The sequence below is a fragment of the Rhagoletis zephyria genome, unplaced genomic scaffold (genome assembly GCF_001687245.7).
Source record: "Rhagoletis zephyria isolate East Lansing unplaced genomic scaffold, Rhagoletis_zephyria_1.1 Rzeph_scaffold_02559, whole genome shotgun sequence".
NCBI classification, from domain to species: domain Eukaryota; kingdom Metazoa; phylum Arthropoda; class Insecta; order Diptera; family Tephritidae; genus Rhagoletis; species Rhagoletis zephyria.
Window position 1 is genome coordinate 61,996 of NW_016159643.1, and position 18,016 is coordinate 80,011.

Sequence of the window (18,016 nt, forward strand, 5' to 3'; positions counted from 1 at the left end):
GAAAAATTCAGAATTTTAATAAAAAATGTGAATTTTTTGAGCCTGTGGTTTTGTTCACAAACTAGTTTCACTTCTACAGTGTGGCCTAAGCCCGTACATCAAGGATAAACTTCGCGGGCGACGATTTATGTACATCGAACCAACCAACTTCACTGCCAAAAAAAATTCTTCGTAAGCAAAAGTATATATGTAAATCATGCCGAAAAATATTTTAAACCCCAATAAGGCAATTTTTGCCGACAACATTTTTTATTTTTTGGATTCACAAGGATGAATATTTAATTTTTTAAGTTGGTAAAGTTAGAAAGACGATATATTATTGCGAAATTTCCAGGATAAAATTTTAAAAGGACATTTTCAATACTTACCAGTACTTATGCACCAAAAAATTGTCTCTGTTTAAATTCTACAGAATTTCCTATTTAACTTGATACCCATCCATCTTCTCTAAGCACATTTCAATGAATTTTTTAAATAATTTTTGAATTACTGACGTCAGAGTGAAAAACTTAAAAAGGCAATTTTACTATATTTAGCCCATGGTTTCGCGAATATATTGATTTTTGCGTGTAAAATTTATTCTAAGGATTTTTTAGTGACCCTCGTATTATATAAGTTCGTCTTGATTTTTATTGTTGTAAAATACTTTAGAGATATCTAAATTACATTTCAGAGGTGAAGCTATCTATATTGGGATCACTACTATTGTCATGCGTGACCTAAAGGAATGCTTAATAGATCTCTTGCGATCGAAGGGCATATCGATGGCAGAGCGAAGCACAACACAATCGACAGACAGAATATCACAAGCACATCATTTGGATATTGAAATAAGTGCAGGGCGAAGTGCTGCTAATTCATCTTTTGCAGGATATGCCGTTCACAATTCTCAAGAGCTTGCTGCGGGGCCTATAATCCACTTTAATGAAAACCTTTCAATGGCACGAAAAGCGGATATGACAAATTTCCCATTGTGCTCTTCGAGAATTAAAGAGCTGGAAATAAGTTTAGAGAACGATGAAAGAGATTTAATATCTGTAGAAGATTGGAACGACTCGATGCCGAAGAAAAAGATTAACAATAGTCAAGATTGTATATACAAAGCGCTAACCGACCTAGAATTAAGTAAAAATACATCCGAAGATCTTAGCGACGGCGGAACTCTGCTTGATTCTTTTTGCACTCTTTGTACGTCGTCATTCAGTTATGCTAATTGCTATCCGTACAGTGAGGATTCCTTCTCTGGCTCAAATTTTGACGGCAATTCATTCACGAAATACAGCAGAAAGTATACAAAAGCATCAGAAAGGTAATCTTTATATTAGTTATAGTGCCATGGATAAATTGATACAAGACTTTCTTAATTTGCGACTGAGAATGCCTTCTGCACTGGTTTTATGATTTAGCAGGGCAAAAGGGCTAGGAGCGATGAACTGCTCAAACACGAAATGGCTCGGTACTTACAAAATGTAAAGCTTTAAATTCGAATAATTTTTGACTTTTCCAATACACGGAGTTTCCACCGAAGTTGCACTTTTGGAAAACTTTATAAAAAATTCTCCTTTTTGAGGTACTCTCACCAAAAAAAAGTTCTAGTATCATTTTATCCATGATATGTATATTATAATAGTGGCCCAAAAAAAATAACTTATTGGTACCGTATTGTCCCGTACCGTATTGTTACCGTATTATTTTTATTGGTACCGTAGTATCGCATCTAATTATTTACAATAAAAAAAGTTTTTTTTTCTGAAAAACTTCCACATATTAAAAAAATGTGTGAATTAAATTCCCTACAAATTTGTATTAAACCATTTTTGACTAAAAATGCAAATCCCAAAAAACTCAAGGTCCTAAAATCCAAGATGGCGGAATGTTGCTATGAAATTTAAGGGCAAATTTGTTTGAGAAAAAGTCTAATTTTACTGAGCTATACTGTTTATGACTATTATCTATATGCTGTAGTTCAAATTGCAGTTTTTGCAAAGGAGGCCATTCGATACCGCCTATAACAACGCAATTTTAAATTCGCCCGATTTTGTCGAGCTTTTTGAATGGGAAGCATTTTTGTAGGGCTTCTATCGAACTTAATTTTTCCTACGACTTTCCCGCCATTTAAGTAGTCCGTCGTTTTAACCCTGATGCTGCCTGATAAAACGTTTGGTGGTGTGCAAGAATATCATACGCAATAAGGCCTTATGGTCTTATTTCCATTCTGTTTGAGTAATAAAGGCATAATTGAAATTACAACTACTTCAACTAAAAATGCATGTCTGGCCGCACTGTTTTTGGATCACACATTTTTTTCCATTAATTGACCGTGAACGCGTTTCTTAATTATTCAGTCCGGATCTAGAAGAGAATAGTCGTGCCCCATTTTATCCGGGAACGAACACCGTTCTAATGAATAAGTGAACAGAAAAATGTATTTTCGACGTGTGTTAACATTGTTACGGTAATTTTCCAGTTTACGGACACTTGGGAAATCCCAAGTAATCATAAAATTATTTCGTCAAAAGGGGCGCTCAAATAGACGCATTTTAAGACCCCAGTATTCTGAATTCGGGAACGGAAATTAACTTTTTTAATATTTCAAAAGTTATCCGTGGAAATACATTCCGAACATAATTTATGATGTTAACTCCTGGCATCACTTCTAAATCATAAAAACTAACCTTTCTTAAGAACTATTTTGAGTNGGTTTTATGATTTAGCAGGGCAAAAGGGCTAGGAGCGATGAACTGCTCAAACACGAAGTGGCTAGCTACCACTCGGTACTTACAAAATGTAAAGCTTTAAATTCAAATAATTTTTGACTTTTCCAATACACGGGGTTTCCACCGAAGTTGCACTTTTGGGAAACTTTATAAAAAATTCTCCTTTTTGAGGTACTTTCACAAAAAAAAAAGTTCTAGTATCATTTTATCCATGACAATATGTATATTATAATAGTGGCCCAAAAAAAAAATAACTTATTGGTACCGTATTGTCCCGTACCGCATTGGTACCGTATTGTCCCGTACCGCATTGTTACCGTATTATTTTTATTGGTACCGTATATTATAATGGTGGGCCAAAAAAAATAACTTATTGGAACCGTATTGTCCCGTACCGCATTGGTACCGTATTATTTTTATTGGTACCGCAGTATCGCATCTAATTATTTACAATAAAAAAGTTTGTTTTTTCTAAAAAAACTTCCACATATTAACAAATGTGTGAAATTAAATTCTCTACAAATTTGTATTAAACCATTTTTGACTAAAAATGCAAATCCCAAAAAACTTAAAGTCCTAAAATCCAAGATGGCGGAATGTTGCTATATGAAATTTAAGGGCAAATTTTTTTGAGAAAAAGTCTAATTTTACTGAGCTATACTGTTTATGACTATTCTATCTATATGCTGTAGTTCAAATTGCAGTTTTTGCAAAGGAGGCCATTCGATACCGCCTATGACAACGCAATTTTAAATTCGCCAGATTTTGTCGGGTTATGTCACTACTTTTGAATGGGAAGCATTTTTGCAGGGCTTCTATCGAACTTAATTTTTTCTACGACTTTCCCGCCATTTAAGTAGTCCGTCGTTTTAACCCTGATGCGGCCTTATGGTCTTATTTCCATTTTGTTTGAGTAATAAAGCCATAATTGAAACTACAACTGCTTCAACTAAAAATGCGTGTCTGGCCGCACTGTTTTTGGATCACACATTTTTTTCCATTAATTGACTGGGAACGCGTTTCTTAATTATTCAGTCCGGATCTAGAAGAGAATAGTCGTGCCCCATATTATCCGGGAACAACGTTCTAATGAATAAGTGAACAGAAAAATGTATTTTCGACGTGTGTTAACATTGTTACGGTAATTTTCCAGTTTACGGACACTTGGGAAATCCCAAGTAATCATAAAATTATTTCGTCAAAAGGGGCGCTCAAATAGACGCATTTTAAGACCCCAGTATTCCGAATTCGGGAACGGAAATTAACTTTTTTAATATTTCAAAAGTTATCCGTGGAAATACATTCCGAACATAATTTATGATGTTAACTCCTGGCATCACTTCTAAATCATAAAAACTAACCTTTCTTAAGAACTATTTTGAGTACAAAATAATCTTAAACCGATATACAATATCGATATAGTATCGATATTTTTTGGTCGATATATCGATCAGCCGATATTTTTTGGTTAATATCGATATCACCAATGTCGATGATTTTATGAGCGATATTGCATCCTTATACGTATGATACTGAATTATTTAAATTGATACAAATTATTTTCGTGCGTTTCCGCTGTAGCGTATGTAGTGCATATTTTTAGGCGCAATATATAACTTCTTCTGGCGGGCGACATCTACGTCTAAAGTTTTTCTAATTGTTTGTCTGTGACACGATATCTACGACGAGGTTGATATCTAGACTAGGGTTGCCATAAATACCTTTGCTATATTTATAGTATAAATGGTGGTCTGGACACACAACATTGCAAGTTGATAAAAGCGTTGCACAAAGTAGATAAATTGGCCCATAAATACGTTAGATATGTATATGACTTTTATTACTTTTCTTAAGTTTTAATTTTGCGAGTGCATAACTTGGCGGGTGCACATTTGAGATAGGGCCTTTCTATATTGAGGCAACAATATCGAGCCCTAACCGCCAAAATAACGTAAGCGACATTTTTTTCAAAATTTTCTTTTTGATGCAGAAATATTTCTAGAGCATCAAGATGCATTTCTGCATCAAAAATAAAATTTTGAAAAATATGTTGCTTACGTTATTTTGGCGGTTAGGGCTCGATATGTATGTACATATCTAATGAGATTGAAAAAATTCTCTAGCAGAAAAATGAGAATTCAAAAAGCGTAACGTATTGTATGTATGTATGTGTACACAATATCATTTTAATACTTGTTTTAGTGCAAAAGCTTAGTAAGGTTCTTAATTATTTTTCGCTACTCCGCAACTTTCTGTTTTTTTTTGTTATTATTTCTGTTACAAAACACTTAACTCAAAAGTGTAAAGCCGTTTAATTCGGCATTTTAACTTTTTAAGTTATAACGTTCTTTTAGCAAACCAGCGACAGGAAAGCCCGTATGCATGTATGTATGTATGTGTGAAGATAGACATTTACATGGATAAGTAAATATGTAAAAATATGAGAGCCTATGAAAACAAAAACTCTTGAAGCTTAAGTTGGTGTGTCTGCACATCTTGACTGCGCGTCTTCCACAGGCACATCAGTTGCAATAAGCAGAAACGCGGTTGGTTCATGTCGCTTTCTTCACAATGGCGAGGTACAAAGCTCCGCAGTCAATTGCCCGTCAACTATTGGAAGGTGCACACGCCACCTGTTTCTTGTGAAAGTCGTAAACAAATCTCTATAAGTCGCGGTGTGCATGCTGTTGTCGAAATACAGCGGTATTCAAAAAGAGCAGTTATATACTCAAGTTTTTTATTAAAGTTCAAAAATATTTGTATTGTAACATTTAACACACAGTAGATACAACATCGGATTAGTGTCAAGCGCGGTTTTTTCATTATTGATGACCAGCTCCAGATTAAATTGTAATTTTTGTATCATTTCATGAAGTGCTGATAATTAAAAACATTCGCCGCCTACATACGCACTTACGTAAATAAGTGGGCAGGTGTTCGTTTCTTGCTTTTGTGCATATGTATGTACATATGTAAGTAATTGTCACATTTTATTGATGAAATTATTTAAAACAATTTATATTGAATCCATCATGCTAAATTCGTGTAAATCCTGAGAAGTACATAGTGATACATATTTAAATATGCGAATTTTATTTGGTTCATATGAGCTTTTGTATACACCCGCATGTACATACATTCATACATAGGTACTTATGGCGGAAATATATATATTACCTACATAAAATTTGGTTTTACGTTTATAAAACTACGTGTAGTGCATATGTGTATGTACATATGTGTGTCTAAATATCTAAACACGTAAATAGTTGATATCAAAAAAAGAAAACTTGCAAGATGCCAACAACTTTTAACAGAGATCAAAGTAAAAGTGAAATTATATACAACGTCATAAATGTGACTTCGAAGCATCGCTGCGCTGCACCAAGCGCAAGACAAGTTGCAACAATGAAAATATGTGCAACGCAGAGTTCATCGCAAATACATTTACATGTACATATTTATATACATTTATGTACATAACTGTGTATGCATTTATTTACATACGCTATACACTGGCGAAAATATAAATAGAGACGCGATATTTTAACAAGTTTGGGCAAATCTTCTGTGCTGTTTTTTAATGTTTAAACTTTTTTATAAAAGTATAGCTCGTTATCTAAAAAAAAAACCATGTAAGTCACACTTTTTACAATAATTCGAGAAACTCGACATAGTTTCGAAAAAATTTCGCGCTTTCAGTTAGACTTCTTAAAAAAAAAAAATGAGTGAGCAGCTTCCCTGTAGTCAAATGTACCAGTTGTAAACTACCTCACAACTAGTAGGAACCGCATGCCCACCCTGCAGGGAAAGCTACTAGTTGTGAACTAGAATTCTACCGGTTTGCGTTTCAGCCCAACTAGTTCACATTTTATCCTTTTTGAATGTTAGCGACTGGTATTTTTAACATTGCGATGTCCTACGATATGTCAATTGTCAGGCTATGCATCAGCATCTACTAGTATAAATACTAGTAGCATCATACCAGTTGATGAGATAGTCTGCCAATTCATGCCCCGTGAAAAGCATAAGTGTGCCTTTTTGCTCGCGACGCTCCAGCAGTCACAATGGCCGGCAGAGCAAAGCACTCGCGTGGTAAGCCTGAGGTCCCAGGTTCAAATCCTGGCGCAGGAAAAGTTTTTTTATGTTATATTTTTTATTTTTTTTTTATTTTTTATAAATTTATTTTTTGTTTAGGCTGTTTATTGTAATTTTTAAATTTAATTAAAAAAAATATTTTTGTTTAATTTCTTTGTTTTTATAGCACAAGCATTTCTTTCTAAATGTTTTTTTGCAATGCAATTAGATTATCAAATTTGTTATTTATTTATAAATTGAATAAATTATTTTTGCTTACATTTATTTAACTTTAAAAATCTTAACCACCTCCAAGCGGCCTCGAACCTGCAATTTCAGAACCAGAACCAGTAGTCTTCACGTGACGCCACAGCCGACATTTGTAAGAAAAGCAATTATAATTGCGTTTTATGTTTGGCTTTGGCAATTCAAAGGCAGATGTCGCTGATGACCTAAGTTCTTCGAAATTGTCGAACTGGTAGGCACATACTACTTAATGAACTAGTATTTTTTCTAACTGGTTTGGCTTTTCACTGCAGGGCAACTAGTCAGGTAACTATCTTTTTTCCATGCAATCAACTGGTATTTTTAACATGACGATGTCCTACGAGATGGCAATTGTCAGATTTCAGTCAGAAATTTACCAGTCTCATACTAGTTCAAAATAGACAGAATAATATTAGACCAATTATGAACCCAAACCACTACTTTGGGAGTCAAACAATAGAATAAATTCATGGATATAAAATAAAAACGTTTGATTAAGTACACTTTAATATATTACACATTTTTATTTAGCAGCCTTAGATTCGAACTAGTGTTAAATTTTTTGAGTATTAATTAAAAGGAAAAATAAGTACATAAATATTTCAAACTTTCGAACATAAATTTAAATTCATTTTTCATTAAGTGTTATTAAAAGGAAAAGGTTTCAGGTACAATAAATACTATATTTTTATCCTTTTTAATAATATTGATTATCATTGTGATTATTAATCCTTATTTAACAGGTTTGGTATAATTGAAAACGCACTCGCTTTAATGGTTTACAATATACCCAAATAAAAGTTATAATATTTTGTGTACATACTTTATTGTATTAAAATGTCGAAGTAAAATAAAACCGGGCACGAATGAACCGTTTTATACTTGATACAAGTTTGGTCATTTTCGAACTAGTTCGGTTTCATTCAGAAAATTCTAGTTGTGAACTAGTGTTTTTCCTGACTAGTTTGGGGTTTCACTGCAGGGTTAGGCTATAAAACCCCATACATACATACATATCGTCGTTTGAAGTACAAAAACGCGTATCGTGATTCTGCAAAACCTCATAACTGACTTTTGTGCCAAAAACGATATTTGCTCAACGGAAGCTCCTGACATCAGGCCCTTATCCATTTATACTAAAATATCGAAACTTAGATCCAAAATTTTTTTCTAAGAATTCCGTTTAAAAATTTTTAAACTATGAAGAAATTTTGTTAAGATTTGTGAAATTTTCCTAATTTTTCCAAATTTTAAAATAAACAAAAGAAAAATAGCCGTAAACTTGTTAAAATGTCGCGTCCCTACTACATTTCGACACCGTCCAATTATATCGCTAGCTTAGGGTGAAAAGTTGCTAAGTCCATTTTGAAAAAATTTACAGGAGAGGAATAACTTCTTTGAGCTATTTTCTATAAGTATTTGACAAGCCTTTGAATAGGATAGGGGAGCTCACGATTTGCAGCATTTTAGGTGTAAAGTTGCTACTAGAGATGGGCACGGGACAAAAATTTCAATCCCGATTCCGCCCATCCCGAAATTAAATTTTTAAGTCCCGAACCCGCCCATCCCGACGGGGTCCCGTGGCTCCCGACATCTATCGCTAAGATTAATTCACGTGTATTTCAAATTAATTTCAAATAATAAAAAAAAACCTGGCATCTTCCGGTTATTTTATTTTTTGCCTCGCTTTTCGTTTTCGTGTCAATAAAACATAAAAAGTGATTATTTCATCAAACGTTTTTAAGGAAGATTTTCTGAATTTGCGGAGGTTGTGGGTTTTATCGGGAGTGCTGGGAGTGAACTCTCCTAATGGTTTGAGTGTTTAAAGCAAGGGAAAACTCAATATGACTCAGAAAGAGTCGATGTTAATTAAAAGATTTCATATTTATTTGGCATTATTACTTTGGAAAAAATGCGTTTTTAATTTCTCTTGCTTTTATATCAAAATATGAGTTTTCACAAAAAGTGGACTCAGCACTATGCATGTATGTAGGTATGTATGTACATTAGGATGCGCATCGAAAGTGATTTTTTTTTGGCAATTTCAAGACCCTACCTCCTAATTTTATTCGTTTTTATGACAAATATTTTTGCATATTTTTTATAAATTCTTTAAAGGTCATTTAGAGGTCGCGACCTGTCGATTTAGGTAAAAAAAACGATGTTGTAGATTTATGAGTTTTTGAATAACAATTTCGAAGATCTAATATGACCTGATAACGGGATATATAGGCCTTTAAAATGATATATAATAGTCTATTGTCGGACTTGGCTTGCTGGGATTTTTGATCGGGTAAATTAAAAAAAAGCCATATTTCTCATATTTCAGGTCGCGACCTCTAAATGAACTCTAAAAAATCTATAAAAAATAGACCACAATATTTCTCATAAAAGCGAAGAAAATTAGGGAGTAGGGTCTTGAAATTTCCAAAAAACACATTTTTGATGGGTACCCTAATGTACAAACACTGGTCGAAATACCACCGCACCGTATTTGACAAGTTATAACACATGATTTTTGTTGTTATTTAATTTTGGTAATTTTTTTATAAAAATATAGTTCATTCTTTAACAAAACCCGTGTAAATCCAAGTTTCAAACTATGTGCAACATATAAAAACTCTAACTTTCGTAAAAATTTCGAAATTTTTGTAATTAGATTTTTTAGAAAGATTCTGAGTATGCAGTTTTGTAGCCCATGGAATTCTAGTAGAACAAAGTACAAGTTTCAAATGGCTAAAAATTACGGTTGATTTTTTACAATTTTTTTTTGTATGTATATATGTGTGAACTATGCATATCTACTGATATAAACAATAAAATACACTTTAACTCAAAGTGTAAATCTATCTCTAAGGTATGTATGTATGTATTTACATACGTACGTACACGTGAATTTTAAAAGTAAACGCAGATTCTGAGGGGAGGGTGACTAAATTAAGTCTGCGCATTGTACGTATTTGACTACTAGACTAGATACGTTTAAAGTTTGATTATTTTTAACCGAGTTAAAAACGAGATGAGGCTATCAATTCGTTGGAGTATTTGTGTTTTCTTTTTATGTATCTTATCGGATAGAACCTTGTTTGATAATTCGGTTTTGATAGGAAAAGTGGCACCTCAATATATGTATGTATGTATGTATATGAGCATTGAAGTCGGTTTTTTTATTTTTAAATTATTTGCAATTTTTTGTGTTTTTATTTTTCCGGTATTGTGTAGATGACCTAGCAAACTGGTCTAATTGGCGTGAAAGTCGTTGGTGTAGCTGGAACCAGTTACGGCATTACAAAACCTCTCTAATAATGCTGTAACCGCCCTGCATTGAAAAGACAAACAAGCCAGTAAACATCTTAAATATATATGTAGACTTAGAGGTGGACAACTATCGACAATACTATCGATATACCGATGGTTTATGTTTTCAAACAATACTATCGATGTTTTAAAACTATCTATACTATCGGCTGTAATGTAAGATCAATTAGTAAATTGTATCCATGTGACCAATTTTTTCCCAAAAATTATAAAGGAAAACAAAAACAATTTTTCCCAATTTATTTTTGTTCATTTGTGAGTGGCAATCTTGTTTCGCCCAAACAGCGAGAATTGAAAAACTACGCCTGTGCTTAAGCGCATTTCCTGCTACAAAAAAAATTTTAAATTTCCTCAGTTTGGAATTATTTTCCGACCAAGGAAAAAGCCAAAGCGACTTGTTATTTAAAAAAAAAAAACAAAAACATTTAACATCCAGTGGTGATGAAATCATTCGCAACGCTGCTCATAATACTTGGCGGCAAAAGCGGAAAAAGATAAACTACAACCGAGCCTCTTACATTGCCATCTTAATCATCATCCGGCATCACAAGATCTGGTTCACAAAACTTTTGGTATGATAAAAATTACAGGTATATTTACATTTAAAATATTAGGGTCTTGTTTTAAGAATATATTGGTTATACAATTACACAATTTTTAGTTATGTTTGTGTGAAATAAAATTATTTTATAAAATTTTGTTTTTCAATCTCTCTTAAATACGTGCGCACTTTCTCAGACATATATTACACATCGTCTACAAAAGAGGCATAACTCAAAAAACATGAATTAAAATATTTTTTCTTCATGTCTATATTCTATAACTAGAAAATTAAGTACTGTTATACCCACGGTGGTTATTGGAACCGATTTTGGAAAAATTGCCCGCTTAATATTTTTTAAAAGTCGAGTCGTATAAGTATCCCGAAATACAAAAAATATTTGTACCGACTAAATCCCGATTTTCAGGGTTGTCTATATTAATTTAATAGGAGTCTCCCTGTACTCTGGCTCAAAAACTATTTTTCTGACAAAGTGGCAGCACTTTCGTTATTACAAGGAGCGTACAATATAAGGGGGCCATAAACATAGCCAACATTCTTATTCTCTATGAACTATCGGCTGTATAATTCAGGGGATTTATTTACTCGTAATTCAAGAGTTTTAATAATACATAATAATAATAGATTGGCGCTTACACATATACATATGTTAGTGTTTGGCCGAGCTTCTCCTCCGATTTGTGGCGTGCGCCTTGATGTTGTCACACAACCTACAGTTTTACGCCGACTCCGAACGGCGATTGTATTTTTATGAGAATCTGGTTTTCATGGCAGAAATGCCATCGGAGGTTCGCCATTGCCTGCCGAGGGGCGACCGCTGTTAAGAAAAAACCTTTTTTTTTGATATTTTTTCTGCGATGTTGCTTTGACCAGGGCTTGAACCCAGACCCCGCGGAGTGGAAGCCCGCACTGCTTACCACTACACCACAGCGGCTCCCAATTCAAGAGTTTTAAAACCCTAAAATAAGAGATAGATATGAAAAATGTTGCAATTTTTGTTCGTTTTGTTTAAAAGCGTAAACAGCCAACGACGTAGCGTAGACGTATGTAAGTTGACGCCGACATGATCTACCTTACGGGATTCGCGTGTTAATGAAAACTCACCACCGCATAGCGGTGAGGTTGCCGTTGCCTCTCTCTCTCTATCAATAGTAAATTTGATATGGCTGCTACGTACGTCAACCTACGTTTACGCTACGTCGTACACAATAAGCCATCGTTCGCACTTTCCTCCGATCGAAGTGGATTTGTTCCGTTTTGTCGAAATTATTTGAAACCTACTCCGTTTTGTTGCATCAACAAATATATTGTTCGACTAGAAAGGAGGCGGGGCTTTTAATGGCAAACTAAAATAAATATTTTATAGTTTTATAGTTGTGATTCTTGTTGCAAGTGTATTTATTGCATCAGTAGCAACAACAAATCACACATGATCATTCAGTTAAACTTACGTAATATACAACGAATACACAGTAGCGCGAATTCTACTATTGGTTTAACTGTTTAAAGGGTTAACTTACATTTTATTAAGTTCTACGAAATTTTACAATATAATAGGTGCCAAACAAAAGATTTAAAAAAAGTTTTATTTCGAAAACATGTTTGAAAAGGATTGTCAGCTGTTTAAAAGCTTGAATTCAATTCTCATGATTAATAATTTAAATTAAATTTTCATTGTTGGTGTCAAACGATAGAGTCTTGAGAAAACGTTTACCTTCCTACGTAAGAACCGCATTAACAAAAAAACCGATTAGACTCAACACATTTCTTTCAAGCGTTTATACCTCTGCCTTTATAGCGCACTGCTGTTTTTATTCGACATTTGTTTTCGAATTTATTATATGTAGTAATAGTTCAAACTTAAAACCAGCCTATTTTCACTTCTGCCCATACAATAACGCAGTGGCAGCTAGCAGCTCAGTTAAGCTCAAATTCTAAATTCACTGCCACTGCCTTCATCGCAGCAAACTTCGCATATTAAATTTGACATAAATGAAACGCAGCCAACTTTTGTTGATGTCACTGCAGCCTAAGATGCAACAACAAAAATGTAAACAAAAAAAAAGGGAATGTCAAAAAAGCAGTCACTGACAACGCCGTATTGTGTTTAGCAGTAACAGCTGATTTTTAAAACTGTCACTGCCACTGCCACTGCGCTATTGTATTTTGGAATTTCGTGTCAAATGAGAGATGGGTTTATACGTGTTTTCTAACCGATGCACATAAGGATAAAGTGACTAATTACGACGACAAAAATAGAAAAACAAAAATCTTTAAATCTTATCACACATACCTTTATAATACTATTTATAAATCAGTCCACACACAAATTTTGAATTTTAACGCAACGCAGTAGCTTTAGCAGAAGCCCAAAGTTGGGTTTCCTATCGTGCGTGGAATTAAATAATTTTTTGTTTGAAGCAGTAACAAAATAATTTCGCTTGTCACTTTCTTTTTTTTAATAAATAACAGTTGACGGGATACGGATGACTTTTTAGAACGGGGTACGGGATTTTGTCTGCACCGGGGCTTTTGCCTGTCATCAAAGAGATGGTTGCGTCAAACTCTTAAATAGATATGAGTAAGAGAGAATTGTGGGAATCCTCGGACCAAGTGGAGGCAAATAACCATATACACATCGCTCATATACTTTAGTAGTGTCATAATCCAAAAAATACAAATTTTGAGTTGAGTATGCAGAAATTATCGCTACGTCTTCTTCTATTTCGTGTAAAAGTGTCATAGCTGTATCGATTACCAGAATCTCACTAGAATGAAATATGTATTAATTTTTAGTATCGGAGTATATGTATGTAAATTCAAAACTTTAAAGCCGTTTTTCTCGAGTTTTGATTTTTGAGTTATGACATTATTGTAGTAAATGAGCGGACATGTACATATATATGTAAGCTACCGGCCAAACCGGCAAGAGGTAGAACTAGTTTAGCCTGGGCAAAACTAGTTTGACCTAAGATCGGATTTCACCGGAACGTATACATACATACATAGGCACATGTAACTTACCCAGTCTTTATTTGACCTGACACAAGAAATGCTAATAACAACGATTTTCCAGCAAAATTGTGTAGATAGAGGATTTTGCTCTTGTCACAAAATGTTATTACAGATAGGGGATTTTTTTAAATGAGAATATAATACCATAAAAGCAAAATTTTAAGTTCGATACTATTGTCATGGCTGAAGGATAAATAAGAGCTCACGTTACCATCAAAAACTCATTTTCATCAAATTTGCAGATAGAGGGTATTGAATATAAGCCCTCGATATGTATTAGATATATGCACTGAAATTAGTTAATTTCAATTTCTTCTTATAATAAAGGAAAACCAATTCAATTCAATTCAATGTTATCATATTAGTTTCTATTTAGAACAGGGGGTTTTGGATGTATTCTAAAATGGAGACTAGAGGCACAATAAAGGTGAAATAACGCCTGCGGGCTTTATTAAATTTTTTAGGAAATGAGGCCCGCGGGCGTTATTGCCATATCAAAATCGAAATAATGTCCACCGGCGAAAGGCAATAACGTCCGCGGGCTTTGTTTATTTTTTTAGGAAATAAAGTTCATGGGCGTTATTTCCGCGGGCGTTATTGCACTCCATCAGAAAGTCCACCTTGTGTGAAATATAATCTTAAAATAAATGTTTATTATGAGATATAAACTATGAATAATCTTGAGTTTGAGTCTTTGTATTTAGTGTGCGATATAACAAAATCATAACCTCATAACTGTAACTGTCGTACAATCCAAACAAAATAAAAGTATGAAGAAGCAAAGAGAAAAACAGTCCAATAAACAATTGTTGCACGCTACACATATTTATATAACATTAAAGGAGTGCTTCATCAGCATGTTTCAATAATTAAAGGTTTGCTCATTATTGACATTAGAGTTTTGACACTCCCTTAGCTCCCTTACACGAACCCACATATAGTGCCTTGCTAAGGGAGCCGATTTTGTCAAGAGGGAGCGAGAAAACTGCTTTTTGAGCAAGCCTTTTATTATTGAATCATGCTTCATCAGAATAATTCACCCTCTTCCGTCCGTGTGTCTAATAAAGTTTATTTCAATATAATAATAAGTGTACCTTAATTTAAGAAGGGTATCAACAAGTCAGGTTCGCTTGACTATAGATTTGTATACCCGAGCGCACTTGTGCACACGGGTATATTAACTTTGTTCGCATAACGGTTGTTTGTAACAGTCAAAACGAATCGAGATAGATATAGACAAATGTATACACAAATGTCGGCCGCTGTGGTGTAGTGGTAAGCAGTGCGCACTTCCAATCCGCAGCACCTGGGTTCAAACCCTGGTCAAAGCAACATCGCAAAAAATATAGAAAAAAGGTTTTTTCTTAACAGCGGTCGTCCCTCGCCAGGCAATAGCAAACCTCCGCGTGTATTTCTGCCATGAAAAACAGCTTCTCATAAAAATACCATCGCCGTTCGGAGTCGGCGTAAAACTGTAGGTCCCTCCGCTTTGTGTGACAACATCAAGGCGCACGCCACAAATCGGAGGAGAAGCTCGGCCAAACACTAACATATGTGTAAGCGCCAATCTATTATTATTATACATAAATGCTCAGAATGAATAGAGAAGTTGGTTAAGCCATGTCTGTGTCCGTCTGTCCGTGTACACGATAACTCGAGCAAAAATTGAGATATCTCAACGAAATTTGGTATGTAGGTTTCCCTTAATCCAAGGTAGGTTGGTATTGAAAATGGGCGAAATCGGACTTTAACCACGCCCACTTCCCATATAACGGTAATTTCCAGAAATACGAAAACTGCGATATTTTAGTAACTACTGAAGATTATTCACTCAAAATTGATATTTACAATAATTTTTAGACGAAAAATAAGAATATTATACATTTTTGGAAAATGGGCGTAGCCACGCCCAGTTATGGTTACATGTGTATATCTTGGTAACCGCTGCACCAATTTCTTCCAAACTTGGCACAGTTGTTGGCCTTCGCACAACATACCAAATCGCTCAATAACCACGCCTACTTCCCATATAACGGTAGTTTTCAAAAATACAAAATCTTCGATAAATCAGTAAATATTAAAGCTAATTTATTCAAAATTGATGCTTGCAACAATTCTTTACCAAGAAATACGTTTATGATAACATTTTGGAAAATGGGCGTGGCACCGCCCACTTATGATCACACATATGTATCTCGGTAACCGTTCTACCAATTTGTACCAAACTCGGTATGGCTATTGTGCTTGCCACATAAAAGCAAAGCGTTGAAAATTATTGAAATCGGACTAAAATTACGGCCTCTTTTCATATAACGGCAAATTTCAGAAATGCTTGAAACTTCAATATTTCGAAATTTAAAGACGCTAATTTACTCAAAATTGTTACACCATGTAGCGGTAGCTTTCGGAAAGGTGAAAACTATATATTTAATACTTGCGCCGGGTATTTAATGTTCGGCTCCGCCCGAACTTAGACTTTCTTACTTGTTTGTAATATTTTCCATTTGCGCCATCAATGAATAAAACATGTGATTCCAATGTAATTCGGTTTTAAAAGTTTAAAGTGCTACATTATAAAAATTAATAAGTTAAATATATTAAAATTAATGCGTTAAATTGCAATAGTAATTATTGCATTAATGATACAGATTACATTTGCGAACAAAATATGCCAATTATCGTCATCTGCACCTGTAGAACGATTGTTTTCATTCGCTTGGATTGTAAACCGGTCCAGAAGGCAAAAACTCAGCGATGCAACTTTTGAAATGCTGGTTTTAAGAAAACCTTATAGCGATTAACAAGTATAAAATACATGTTTCAAAAAAAAAAAAAATTTTCGCATTTTCCTTAATAATTCATGGAATCTAGTGGTTGGGTATTGATTTTTAACTACCAGTAACTATTTTTTTTTTCCAGTTATCAGTAAGGATATATTATTGCTGCAAATTTTTCAGTAATCAGTAAGCAAATATTTTTACTGTAATTTTTTCCAGTAATCAGTAAAAAAATATTTTTACTGAAAATTTTTTTAGTAATCAATTAAAGTTTACTGGTAATTCATTATTAAATTTAATTATCAGGAAAATTTAACTGATTACTGCTATTTGTAAAGCAGTAAATATATAATGCAGTGTGCCCATATATCAAAGTACACTCCAGCAGCATTGAGGCCAGAGAATGTCATTTTCTACTAATAGCTTAAAAAAGTATGTTATTTTATACTGCAATTCCGAGATTATTTAATACAGATATTGAAAAACTGCATTGATTTAGCATGTTGAAGAAGAGCATGTTTTGGTAATTTATCGAGCTATTCATAGTGCTTGTTTTCAGTTTTTTCTAGCCTATTTTTACCAGCCCTAATAATAAAATTTCATTCTTACAGACGTGATCTCATTTCGGTGATCAGCAGAAGTGTTAGCAGGAACTTAGGTAACGCTGCCAGCTGCCCAATCCAGAACGACAACCAGATGCATTCACACCAATTAGACTCGCATGACTCCACGGGAAGTATTTCTTCCATTGAAAGGCCTAATGGAGGCGCATTAGCTTTACATTATGCGGCAGCACGCGGCTGTTTAGACTGTGTACAATTGCTGGTTGGAGCATCAGCTGATATTTGGTAAGTTCTTTGTCTCTTTAATATCATTAAGATAATGTAAAAGTGGGGCAAAATGTATTGCATATACATCTGTATATATATATATATATATATGTATGTACGTAATTATGGTTAAAGTTATTGTTAATTATAGTGAAAGTTATTGGGTCAACAATAAAGTAAATTACTATAAAATGACCACCGTCGCAGAGAAAAGTCGCTATTTAAATGCATGTGTGTGTACATCATATTATGTTAAATATGTATGAAAATTATCAATGTAATCGGGAACAGTAAATGTTAATTTCTTTAATTATTTTTCTGAATACTGTTTGTTGGCTTATTATCCATATATACATAAATGTACATACATGTGTGGGTACTTTATATACCCATTTAGAAATAAATCGCCGATGACATTATCATCAACGAATTCAATGTTGACAGTTTACGCAG

General features: G+C 33.9%; 1 protein-coding gene across 1 annotated transcript; it reads left to right on the plus strand.

Moving 5' to 3' along the window:
- On the plus strand, window positions 1–17,581 carry LOC108367145 (espin protein forked; the record flags this gene model as incomplete). The annotated part of the gene is made up of 3 exons (XM_017621733.1): window positions 1–171; window positions 674–1,309; window positions 17,345–17,581. Coding segments are annotated over exons 1-3 (917 nt in total), but the record flags the coding sequence as incomplete, so codon positions are not given.
- Window positions 17,582–18,016: the final 435 nt, after the last annotated feature.